Raw genomic sequence first — 13567 nt, 5'->3', positions numbered from 1 at the left:
CAGTCTCTCACCCCGTCCAAATTCCATTCAGCTTCTCTGCATCCTCCTCATGACCAATGTTCCCATCAAGTTTTGGATTATCTGAAAACTTAGAAATATTTCAATTGCTCCCCACATCTAAAACATTGATGCAAGTATGGTACAGCTGGAGCCTAGGCACTGATCCTGAGATATCTCACTAGTCACAGACTGCCAACTTCAGAATAACTCATTTATTTTCTCCTCTCTGTTTTCTGCCTGTTAGCCAATTTTCTACGTATCTGTATTATGGGTTTTGGAACAAGGTGCCAGGATGGGAAATTAAGTGAAAACACAGTTGTTTGGATCAGCAAGTCTGTAAAATACTTTAAACTGTGAAGCCGGTATGAAGAAGCCCTTTTTGTGTGTGCGTTAAGGCTCTGAACATGACTCCCTCATTCAAGCACTGGGTATTGATAAGGGTGTTTGAATTAAAATTTCAAAATAACTGCCTATATTCATGGAAGCAAGGTCTTGGGAGAGGCCCCAGGCATAGGTCATCCAACAGAAGCTGTTGGGCTGAACAGTGAAGTAATTAAAAACAAATGAAATGGACCAAAACGAAGTAATGCCTTTGCCGCACACAGCCATAACAAAAATCAATATATAGATAGAGAATTTGAAACTGACCTCACCAATACAATGTATAGGGTGGTGTTGTCCGCCACGCTGAAGGCACAGTCAGTGAGTTCTTGGCAGATTAATCACACTCATCAGACCTGTCCACTGCTAAGGGCTGCCAAGCAACCAGTGTCATTGTGAGCATGCCCTATCACTTAGAGGCCTAATAAAGTTTCATTGCATTTAATGTGACAGTACCTAATCTGTTGGGCACAAAAGATATCCAGAGTAAAGGCAGGAAATGTCCTCCTGAGGTTGACATTGAAGAGTTAATAAAAGGTAATAAAGAAGTGGTGAATATAATGAATGAATATTCCGCCTTTGTTTTCATTCTCAAGGTTATTATAAACATTTCAGTTGTACCTGTAAAACTGATGGAAGAGGAAATTGGTGAAATTATAATCACTGGGGAAGTTAGAATGAACAAACTGATGGATTAGTTGGTTGATAAGTCTTTGGGTCCCGATAAACTTTGTCTTTGGGTCTTAAAACAAGTAGCTTATGAGGCAATAGTTGATTTTGTGTTAATTTTCCAATATTCATTTGTTTTCAGAAAGATTTCATTGTAGTGGAAAATCACAAAAATGACTTCTCTGTTCAAGAAGGGAGATAGAAAGAAGCTCAGTGAAGAGATACTCGATTGATATTTGGAACAAGCAACATTATAAATAAAGCAAGAAAAGTAGATTGATCCCTGTCATGAGGACACTGCTAAAATTGCTCGTTAAGGAGAGTATAATTGGGCATTGGAAAAACTCAAAGCAATCAGGAAGAGTTGGCATGGTTGTGTTAAAAGAAAATTATGTTCAACTAATTTGTTAAAGCTCTTTGAAGGAAAAACATGTACCATTGCTAAATGAGAACCTGTAAATTAACAATTCTTGGATTTCCTAGAACGCATTTGATAAGGTGCCATATCAAAGGTTTTATAACAAGTAAAAGTTCATCTTGTAGGAGACGATATATTCACATGGATAGAAGATTGCGTTACTGACAGGAAACATGTACAAGTATGCAGAAGTGGACCTTTTTCAGATTGACAGGATGTGACAAGTAGTGACCCAAGGAATCTGTCCCACAACTTTTTACTTTTTATGTCAATAGCTTAGATGAAAGCAAGGCAGTTAAATTTGCAGGTGACATAAAACCAGGTCAGAAAGTATGCTATGAAGATGACATAACATTGTTGCAGACCAGTATAGATTGGTTAAGCGCATGGATAAAAATATGGCAGATAGCATAGTGTGAAGTTGCTCACTTTGGCATGAAGAATTATCAAACAGTTTATTACTTAAATGAAGAGTCATTGCAGAATTCTGAGATGCAGAGGAATCTGGTTCTAGTGCATGAGCCACATAAAGTTAGTATGTAAATACAGCACATGATCAGAACAGCTAATAGGATGTTATTCGTTATTATAACAGGAAGTGAACATAAAAGTAAAGATGTTGTGTTTTTGTAACACAGGCTTTTGTATCTTGAGTACTCTGTAGGATTTTGGTCTCCTTATTTAAATGATGGTGGCAATGCTTTGAAACAGCTCAGTGAAGAGATACTCGATTGACATTTGGAACAAGCAACATTATAAACAAAGCAACAAACAACATTATAACTAAAGGTTGAACAATTCAGCCAAGTTTGTACCCACAGTTTAGAAGAGTGAGGAGTGATTGACTAAAGTTTAAAAGATCCTGAATGGTCCTGACAAGGTGAACTTGGAAACAAAGTTTCCTCTTGTGGCCTGCCCAGAATTAGGGGACAGCCTTCTGTACCTCTGAGTACTTTTATTTAAGGATATTTAAGGCAATGTTAGATTCACTTGCTTAGCTCCTCAAATATAAAGATTATTGGGGGTAGATGGAAATGTGAAATATGGAACAAAAACAGCTATGATTTTCAAAAGGGGCAGAGTGGGCTTAACATGTTGACTAGCCTGCGACTGCCTCTAGTTTGTTATGTTTGCACATGCAAGAATCTTTAAACCAGGAAAGGGTTTCACAAAGTCTGATGAGAGGTTATTCTTAGGGCATAGGACCTCAAACTTTAGGAAACAGTAAGAACACTGTGAGGAGCAAAGACCCTTCATATAGATTCAATATACCACACAGCATTTTCTGGGTGTTAGTACATTGTCAAGTTGAAACCTTAGAGACCACACTCCATCACTTTATCACTTCACACTTTAACAGAGGGCAAATTTACTGTCTCTGCAAACACATCTTCCACTGTGTGACCTCTCATTATGTTTTGAGCTGCATACCCATGCTCCTATCGTATTATCACATCCATTCCTCAAACCCCTCATGTAATTCCACCGTTCCTCCTGTGGCTTCCTGCAGCCCTACCATCTCAAGGCTCATGTTACCACCTTCCCCTGGTCTTTGTTCCAGCCCACTTCCTTAAGCCACCCACACCATTCCCCAGTCTTGCCTTACCCAAATCCCCTGACCTCATACTAAATCCTCTTCCTCCCCCTCAACTCTTGTTCCCTCCTCCCCACATCTTGCGCTTGTTCACTCGGTCCAGGCTTGCCATGCAATGAGCTGAAGGCATTTCTTCTGTGACAAGAACGCTCTGCATTGCTGCTATTGAATACTGTGGGTCCAGTCTGGGTGTACGGAAAGACTGGACCTCGAATGCGAACGCATCTCGGCCATTCGTCTTCATTTGGTCCCACTGGCTCGACCTTTCCTGTTAATGTATGAACACACGATATGACAACCTCTGCAGAATGGAACTGCGGCAGTCCTCACCAATCACTCTTTATTTTTCCTCCCTGCTTCGCCGTACAGGGATCGTACCTTCGTGACTGACAGATGTAATGGAACTAATCCCCTAGCCCGTTTTCTCACTCTGTAAGTGGAGGGAACAAATTGCTACCAATACCACTTACTTAGGTCAGCTAAAGCGGACTGCTCACACACAGCCTGTGCGGTCAGAACCACGTAAAGTAAAAGGCATGGTAGCATTATTTACTCAACTTGTCCTGGACCTCTTCCTGTATTTTGCAGGTATGCAATAGCAGGCTCACAGTTCATGCTTGGTTCAGTAGCCCATTACATTGAACACTAGACTTTGCCAAAACAATGCTTCAACGCATTCAGTATCACTTCGTTGCAAGTTAAGCAAATCAGCAGAATACCAATGCAATTAGCCCTTTGGCAGAACTGCTTCACTTATAACTGTTTCATCCATTTTTAATTTATCCAGTCAACACGTGTAATTTAGCACATGCAACCTTTGATTATGCCAGTCTGTGCCGTTATTTTTACAAGCGGTTACGCGTAGCTCGGAGTAAAAATTGCTGCATTCTTCAAACGTTTGGACAAGTCCACATGACAACTATTAAACACATGATGCAATGATTTTACATCAAAGTCAAACAGTAATCCGCCAGAGCGTTGTGAAAATGCATTTGCGAATTCATGGTTTACTAGATTAGGTTAACGTACATCAATAAAACAGCGCGTTTAGGATCTACTCAGGAGAAGGCGCCTCAACATTTCAATGTGCTTTTTTTGGTAAGAAAAGCGAACAAACGGGGTTGTCTTACCTATATGAATAATGGAATCACTAGCTACACTGTCGGAATATAAGATCCAAGAGATGGACACAATCAGAGCGGCGAAAACTTCCATTTCCTTTAATCAGTCAACTGGAGACGGCAGTAACATTCAATATCCGCTGCTTACAACACATAACGTAAACACAAAACGTTGCGATCCAATTCCCCCGGACTAATTAAAACATCTGGGTCGAAACTGGTGATTTGTTGCTACTGGTGGGAAATACGTTTCTAGAACTTTACGGACTCTTCTTCTGATGGACAAAAAAGGCAACGTGTCTCCCGAATCCACTCTTCAGGAGATTGGTTGAAAGCACAAAGTGATTACAAGGTAAACTATATAGCGATGAGATTGCAGGATTCGACAGGAACTGCTACTTCCCAGTCGCTCGCGGTCATGATCTTGCAAAGATCTGTATTTCACCGTCGGTTATAGTTACCGATTCAGGGTCTGTCAGAAGCAGGAAACCCATGCCAGCCAAATCAGAAGCGAAAGGCTGAGAAAACAAAGCAGGGAAATAGTACAATCTCCAACTGCAGAGCGTACGCGGAGCCCTTTCCTCTGTCTGGTGCTTGCGTTGTACTCTGGTTTCAGTTTATGTTGGGAAGTCTCTTCCCTGGGAGAACGCAGCTGAGGTACAAGTCACCTCGATATTCTGAATTAATTGTATTGGAGCAAAGCTTTGAAAGCGGTCAGAAACATGACACGCCAGATAAATCGGGTCCACGCAGCCACTAGCGGCAATAACTGGGAATACGTTCAATTTGCGTAAATAGCAAAACAGACGTTATGCAGCATTCTCTGAAGCTGGACATGCAGAAATATCTGCTCATCGGAAACTCGACACGGATTGTTAGCACCATTCAGAGCGCGCATGATGAAGACAGATAAAACCCCAAAACGATCCATTCGTGCGTGCGTACACTCATCCCCTGAAGTCTTCTGATTAATGCATTTTGATGTGTCCTCCTACTTGGATCGAGTTGCGGTTGAAATTGAAAGACTCAGGAATGGGAACAGCGGCACCGAGCTGGTGCGATCTAACTGTGGCCGTCCCGACGTGATGGGGGACGCAGCTTATTTCAAACCAAGCAACAAACTTGACAACTAAATGGACAATTTCTGTGGCACTAAACTAGTGGGGATAGGAGCAATTGGCTATTTAGTTCTGGTTTCCCATGACGTCATCGGAAAGCACTGTTTTATTAGATGTCAGCTCATTCTGTCTCTACAATATGTGGATGCAGTTGGTAGGTGCGAAATATAATTATAAAAGTAGTTAGATCTGGTAATTCAGGAACATACTAAATTTAACTGGCATTTTTTATTTCTTCCTGGGAGCAACATTCGGGGAAAAACATTTGAGCTGCCCTTAGATAGCGCCAAGCTGTTAACAACCAACTTTTTTTTCCATTTCTAAACCAAAACCGAAAGAAACAAAACAAAAACAAAATAGAAATTGCTGGCGAAAGCTCAGCAGGTCAAGCTGTTCTGAGGAAAGGGTCACTGGACCCCAATTGTTAACTCTGATTTCACTCCACAGAATCTGCCAGAACCGCTGCGTTTTTTTTCAACAATTTCTATGTTTTTGTTTTTGTTTCTAGCAGTGCAAAAATAACCAGCAGGTGTCCATGTCCACTCATAACCTACGGGGACTGTTGTACAATCTGTCCGATTTATTTCACAATTCAAGTAGGTCGGAGAAGGGGATACCTTGTCATTCATTCAAGGTGCGTGCATCTTGAAGCATGTTTTTGTATTGCTGCTTGTTTAGCTCCAGCCAAGAAACTGGTAACCACATGCGGCCTTCTTAATTCAATACCATAAACTTGCATTCGGTCAGTTCGGTCACAAAAAAAACTGGGATCCATGATTCTGTAGGTCAGGTTTACAAGCGTAAATCTTACTATAATTCACACAAAAATGCACCAATGTGAAATATTGAGAAATTGAGGAGAGCAAAAATCAAATCCGCAGGGCATACCACAGCTGAAAAAAAAAGCAGTGTTTGATATGGTGATGAATTGATTTTGACAGCCGTATTTATGAGATAAAGGGTTTGGGGATAAAGATCTAAACACAGGAAACATGAAAATGACCAAGTGAACTGAGGAATTCTAGTGTTCTTGGATGGAAGTAATTAGAGTAGCAGACTATACAATGAGAATGACGACAGTAACAAGGAGAGGTGAGGGAGCATGTGACATTGTAATTCGGAACGAACAAAATGAGACGTTTTAAAGCAATACCATTTTTATGAAGCAAAATTAAATAAAAATAGAAGTTTGGAACTTAAACCACAAGCTTGATATTCTAGCCTGATTTTTTTTGTCTATATACAATGCTTGGTGAAGCAATTGTTAAATGGCGTGTACAACTATATAGTTTGCATTAATGACCCATCTTTCACCATTTTTACCCTGAGAATGGCCTGCCTGTTTTAGCTAAGAGATTAATTGTAATATGCAATATGACAGGCTATGATAGTTGGAATGTAAAGCAAATTGGGCAGAATGTACCCTGTTACAATTTATACTGACAAAGACCACCCTGCTGGTGAGCGTTTTTCTTCAAGGATCTCCAACCACTTTTTATGCTCCTAAGATGCTGCTTGGCCTGCTATGTTCATCCAGCTTCACACTTTGTTATCTTCGAGACTCCAAACGATAGTCCGATTAGCTATATATTCCTGTCCCCCGCCAGTTAGCAAACTGCATGAGAACGCCAAAGTACAGCCTGCAGCTTCCAGACAGCACAGAAATGAAATTATAGACCTCAAAGCAGCTAGGGTCACCCTACGGTAACAATGAACAAGTGATGGTTGTAGAAATTCGTTCACTGCCAATGGAGTGTTCCTAACATTAGAATAGTCTCAAATGTTATGGTAAGTTATTTTGACAGTCTTGAATCTGCATTCTATTTCAGTGATAGTACGAACTTGTCCTTTCTGATATAAATAGAACTTTAAATTATCTTGGAGTTTGCTATAATAATAACCGTGAGTTTTTTTCAGCACTTGCTGTTACTGCAAGGTGAATCTGGCAGCCACCTCTCCTGACTACAACTGCAAAGTTAAATGCAGAATCACTTCCAAAGACATCCTTTGTTTTTCATATGGTATGCTGCTGCAGTCAATAGACAATAGGTGCTGGAGTAGGCCATTCGGCCCTTTGAGCCAGCACCACCATTCATTATGATCATGGCTGATCATCCACAATCAGTATCCTGTTCCTGCCTTATCCCCATAACCCTTGATTGCACTATCTTTAAGAGCTCTATCTATCTCTTTCTTGAAAGTATCCAGAGACTTGGCCTCCACTGCCTTCTGGGGCAGAGCATTCCATGTATCCACCACTCTCTGGGTGAAGAAGTTTTTCCTCAACTCTGTTCTGAACTTGACACTGAAATTCCTGTAAAGGCTTGAACCTGAGGGTACTCATTGAGCTAGTCCACACTAAAAGTGGTTGGAAAAGTTGAGGTTGGTACAATTAGAAGAAGTGAGTTATTCAATGTTTAAGAAAGAACGTTCCTTATGAACAGTGCCTGTATGATTGAAAATGGAATAAGCAACTCAGGAGTGCTTACCTTCAATAGAAAGTTAATGTCGATCAAAATTGCTCAGTTTTGCTTACTTTTTCTGAGTGCCTCTCTCATCTCTCTTCCATAACCCATCAATATCTCTCAACATTTGATTTGTCTACATCACTTAAATCTGATTTATAATTCTTGCTTTACAATTTTAGTTTGGGTTTGATATGGCTCAGGAAGGATTCTCCAGTCTGATTGGAGAGCCTCACCATTGCTTGCCCTATCCAGAGACACTCCAGATCTCCTGCAGAGGGCACCAACTGGAACAGACAGCAGATTAGTAGGAATTTCCACTGACAAATCAAGCACCAAAATGCAAAAGTTGTCGCTGAGCTCAACAGCAAAAGCTGTTGCCTTGCTGCTAAGACCAAAATCTTATTTACAATTATTTTCTCAGACCCAAAACAGAACAACAGATAGTTAATAGCTGTAACTCCAGAAAATCTATGCAGCCATTTTTGTTCATGTTAAAAATATACAGCAATGTCTCCCCTCTGAAAGTCAATAAGAATGGATCAGAAAGAATTACTATGATAGGGTAATTTGAAATGACCCCCTTTGTGTTAATTACAATTTATTTAAAATTTCCTTAATTCCAACTCTTCTGACAATAAAATGACCTAGCCTTTGTGTTTCTCCAATATCACATAAAATGCACTTTTTGAAATTGTGTATTTCATATTGGTAAACAGTGAAAAGCTGTTAATTTAAGTGAAGATTACAAAAAATAAGACTTTCAAAAGTAAAATATTAGCTGATGGCATTTCATGTTAGATTTTTAAGCCATTCACTGAAAGTGAGAATAAATCCATCCCAATTCTTATGCTTAGCAGGTACAATACAATTTTTGTATTGGTCTTATTTATATTTGTTGCACTTTCTTCCCATGCTTTCTCTCAAGTATTTTGCTTTATAAAGGAATATATTAGAGAATTTTGATCCCTCTCAATATAGTGTGCACCGCTCATTTTCTTGCTGCTGTGTGGGTGAGAGAAAACAATGGTGCTGAATCTAATTTGGAGTTTACGTATGCTTGTCAGATAATCCCATTGCCAGTATGTGTAAGATTTCCTAGGAAATCCAACTTGGGAAAGATAAAAAAAGTTGGGGAATCCAACCATAATCAACTGGCAATCAATTGAAAATTGTCTGCTATTACTAGAAAAAAATGTCAACATCCTGTATTTCTTCTAAAAAGTGATCTTAAGTATTGAACAATACACGATTAGCACGAATCCAAAGAAGAAAATGTGAGTAACATTTGTAGCAGGGATCTTAACATGTGAATTTATTGGATAAAATTCAGAAGTGATTTTCAAGAATATTCCTAGTATTGAGAAACTTCAATTATGAGGATACATTGTAGAAGTTGGGACTGTTCTCTTTGGTGAGAGAAAGGCCAAGGAGATTTGATTAAAGTTTTTCAAAATCATGAACAGGGTGTATAGAATAGACTGGGAGAAACATTCCTACTTGCCTAAAAAAGAATGAGTGAGAGGCCATAGATTTAAAGTGATGTTCAAAAGAAGCAAGGGTGATGTGAGAAAAGAAAATATTTTTCACTCAATGTGTTGTTAGTGTATGGAATGCACTGCCTGGAAATATAGTGGGTACAGGTTCTTGTTGGGGCATTCAAGACAGCTTTGGATGAATATTTGGATGGGAAAAGTGTATAAAGGTATGGAGAAAAAGGCAGGAGCTTGGCACTAGGTAATAATGTTTGTTGGAAGATCTGTTGCAGGCATCATGGGCGCCTTCTGCACAACAACAATTCTGAGATGGGACAGCATATAACCAGCTGAGTTTGAAATAAATTGAAGTATATGGAAGCTGGAGGAGTGGGAGTACAGCCAAGTAAACATTGAATAGTTGAGTCCAGAGATACTAAAGGCATTGATGAGGGTTTCAAAATTATATGGACTGAAGCAGGTACAAAGGCAGGCAGCTTATATTGCTGTTCACATGATGTGCCAAAGTGAGGACTCATTAGTAGAGAATCTCTGGTTACAGTTACAAGGTGATGAATGGAATCAAGAAAAAGTTGTGACAGAGGCAATTCTCTGAATTCCTAACTCCTGCTTTGTGTGAGATAATGACAGCAGCAGGCCCTATCATGGGGACATTCGTATTTGATGCCCATGTTCTATCAGACATGTACTAACTCTATACAGAGTTTCTGGGTTCCATTAATTGCATGCCAAGCTTATCACTGGCCAAATTAGGGCATTAATATCTGGAGACTGCAGCATGTGAGTGACTCTGAAGTGGTGCAGTGCCATGCAAAAGAAATTAAGCAATCATGCCAAATCGAAAATCTTGCTCATTGTCAAAAAAAAATCACCATTCTTTTGATTTCAAAACTATAATAACACTTATCATGCATTAGAATATAATGTTTAATTTGAATGATATTATAAAGTTACGTATGTACGTATGAACCAGGAGTAAGGCATACAACTTAACGAGCCTGCTCTACCATTGTGTAATATCATGGCTGATCTGATTGTAACCTCAAATCTGTATTCCTACCAACCTCTGGTGACCTTTCACCATCTTGGTTTACAAGAATCAACTGAGATCTGCCTAAAAAATATTCAAGTACTGTGCTTCAACCATCTTTGTTCAGGAAGCGAGGGCTAAATACACAAAAACTGCTGAAAGGAAAGCAAACTTGCCTTATCTCTGTTTTAAACGGTTGACTCTAACCTTTGAACTGTGATAATTAGTCTCCATTCTCCAATTAGAAGAAACATACTATCCACATCTACCCTGCCAAGCCTCCTCAGGGTTTTATTGATTATATTCCTAATGATTCCTTTATAATTTTTGTTTTAAACTTGATGTAATGTTGAACATTAAGCCCATCTTTGAAACTTCAAAAACAGTTATAACTACAAAATGACCAATTGTAAAGCAGAAGTATTTAGATTATGCAATGATGAGTAATAAATGCTGGCCTCACCAGCGTACCCACTTCTCATGAATTAATTTAGAAAGATAATCACAATTTGCAACTTGTATATACTTGCAACTAACTCCTATTTACAACTGAATAAGAATATTAAGATGATAAAACCATTAGCCTATATTTTTAAAGAATAGCAAGGGCCATAGTTGAAATACAACATGATTTTCAGAAATCTTTTCATCTATTCAGAGCTATGAAGCTAATGCTGTTGTTAACAGGCGTATGTGTAATTTGCAATATTCTCTGGAAAACTTTTGCTGTGCAATCAATTTATTCAAATACACAACCCCTGGAAATGTTTTTTTTTAAAGTTGCATGGTAATTTGATCAGGCCATCCTGAACAAGGCTTGTATGGGACTTTAAGAGGGAGCATTGGTGAAATGCCATACAAACAAAAGCAAAACCTCTAAAGAACTGAGCAACTGTTGGGTTAATATACTAATTAAAATCTGATTCCAAATTCTGCTCATTTGTATTGTGAGCCCTTAGAGATGATTTCAATCTTCTCTTGTAAAATTTAAGTTATGCTGTCTGACATTAGTTGTGATTCTGCTATTGGACAATAGTGACTAAATAATCCTGATTGTGCTAAACATTGCACTGGATACTAATTTAAGTTTAACAGTCGGGCTCATGGTGTGATTCACTTATGTATGCTGGAAGCTATAATTATTGAAACAGTGTCCTTCTCTTTTCATTAATAAAAATAATATGCCTTTGTATTACACTTTTCTCATAGAAGAAAGTAATTAACTTCTTCTTCTTACATTGTACAATGTTTTTTTCTTTCCTGTCTATAGTTGGCTTCCTTGCATTTCACTCCTGATGAGTGTAAGACTAAAAACATCAATTTCAAGTGTCTTTTTAGCTATGTTTAATATCAACTGAGAACACTGGTCCAAGGTAACAAAACAATAAGTACATTCTGATAGAAATAGATCAAAGGAAAGTACAATATTAGAAATGCCAAATACTTGTCATTTCTTTATTTTGGATGTGATTTATATAAGATATTTTCCTTCCCTTGCAAGTTCTAGACCAATCTAAAGGCTAATAGAATTTTCCCACCATGTAATATGAATAGGGAAGATTAGAGAAACTGACAGCAGTGAATCAGTTCTTCAGGACTTTACTCCAGTCAGATTTTGTTTGACACTTTCGTAAACTTAGACATTTTGCACCACACTAACACAAAAACGTATTAATTCACAACTATGCTCCCTTACACTGGACTCTAACCTGCCTTTGTATTTCATTGGTTGTTCATACAGGCTGGAGCTGTTTTGTTTTTGTGTGGCCAGTTCAGATTTATATGTTGTAACGTTATAGACCTCCATAATATATAAAAAAACTATTCCTATGTTCAAGTGGAGTAATCAGCTTTAACATTTGCTATGGCTCAAGAATTTTAGAGATAGCTGTATAAATAATGGTTTCTTCAAACTTAATAAAAACCTCTTCTTTCACATTTGTTTCAGACTTCTGAGGCAATTAAATTTAAAGGCAGTGGAAATTTTGTCGCCAGTTCAAAGTTACTTCTCTACTGAGTCACAAGGTGGAGCACCAATCTCTGAGGAACCAAGATTCAACATTACTTTCTAATCTGATCAAAGCAATGATAAAAAAAACAGTTCAGTTCACCTTTAAGCTGGAGTTTTCAGCTTTACTACGATACCCTGCTGTAATAGCACTCGTCGCCCACTTGCTGATTCGCCCTACACATAGTGTCCTGACCAAGCCACAGTTTTTCAATATTTGTAAATTTGCCTGATGACAATGAGTTTCAACATCTATATAACCCAACATTCATGACGGTGATGACCTAGAAGTGAAAATAGCTGCATGAAAGGAAATTTCTGAAAGTTTTGGAAAATATTTCTGAAGTTGTGACAATCAGAAATTATTTCAGCACTAAAATACTAAGAAGAACTTGGAAGGATTTGGTATCTCCTGAAGTGGGTGCTACCATGAGCTAGTATCACTTGGTGTTTTTGACAAATTATTTCATAGGGGGTCAGAATTTTATTATTCTGACGTTGGCGGGAAGGTGGAAGGGTTGGTACCACGTTCACAGAAGGAATGGGGATACTAATGGCAGACACAGTTGATTAATTTGGTTAATTGGTCCACTGATTACTGTTTTACTGTGCCACTATGATCTAATGAACTTCAGAATCCACAACCTACATCCCACTCACCTCTTTGGTTGTAAGGGATCTCCGTGGCCTATAGAGGGATATCAGGGCCACCATTGGAAGATTTGCCCATGTTATCATTTGGAAGTGCCTTTCTGAACTTGGCACTGCAAATATTTATTACCACCCTTTTTAGGATTGCGATGAAACTATGACTCTGAGGTGTATTTTGTCCTTTTTTTAAATGAAGAAAAGTTGAGAGAGGTGATGAGTGGCCTACTCAGAGCCAATAAAGTAAACAGTTTGCTGTGAGGCTTTTTTTAAAATTTGGCACAATAGAAGCAGCCTGAATGGTGGAGTCAAGCTCTTTCAGAAAGAAGATTTCAGATTTTAGTTTTCTGTAGCAGTTGTTGCTGGGGTCTTGAAGCTGGACGTGAAAGCTGTTTTCACTCTCTCTGCTGCAGCAAAAAGTTGAGATTCTCTTCCTGCTGCTAAAATTTCATGAGAGACAATCTATTTTACTGAATTTGCCTTTACTGAGTGTGTATTTATGGGATGTTACTATATTGGAACAGTTATTGTTCCAATAGCTAAATAATCTATTATTCTGAAGTTTTCTAATCGAGTTGTTATTTTAATTCTTTCTTTTGTTGTATTTTAACTATAGAGA

The 13567-nt window shown here is 38.5% G+C and overlaps 1 protein-coding gene across 3 annotated transcripts in view; it reads right to left on the bottom strand.

Moving 5' to 3' along the window:
• LOC125458525 (glutamate receptor ionotropic, delta-2-like) overlaps nt 1–5042 on the bottom strand; it is a 496301-nt gene extending 491259 nt beyond the window's left edge. For all 3 annotated transcript variants that reach the window (XM_048543867.2, XM_048543868.2, XM_048543870.2), the window contains exon 1: nt 4193–5042. In XM_048543867.2, coding sequence (XP_048399824.1) covers nt 4193–4277 — 85 coding nt within the window. In that variant the 5' untranslated portion in view covers nt 4278–5042. The remainder of the gene's footprint in view (nt 1–4192) is intronic.
• Nucleotides 5043–13567: the final 8525 nt, after the last annotated feature.

Source organism: Stegostoma tigrinum, chromosome 13, assembly GCF_030684315.1.
Source record: "Stegostoma tigrinum isolate sSteTig4 chromosome 13, sSteTig4.hap1, whole genome shotgun sequence".
NCBI classification, from domain to species: Eukaryota; Metazoa; Chordata; class Chondrichthyes; order Orectolobiformes; family Stegostomatidae; genus Stegostoma; species Stegostoma tigrinum.
This window is presented reverse-complemented; position numbering and strand designations above follow the sequence as displayed.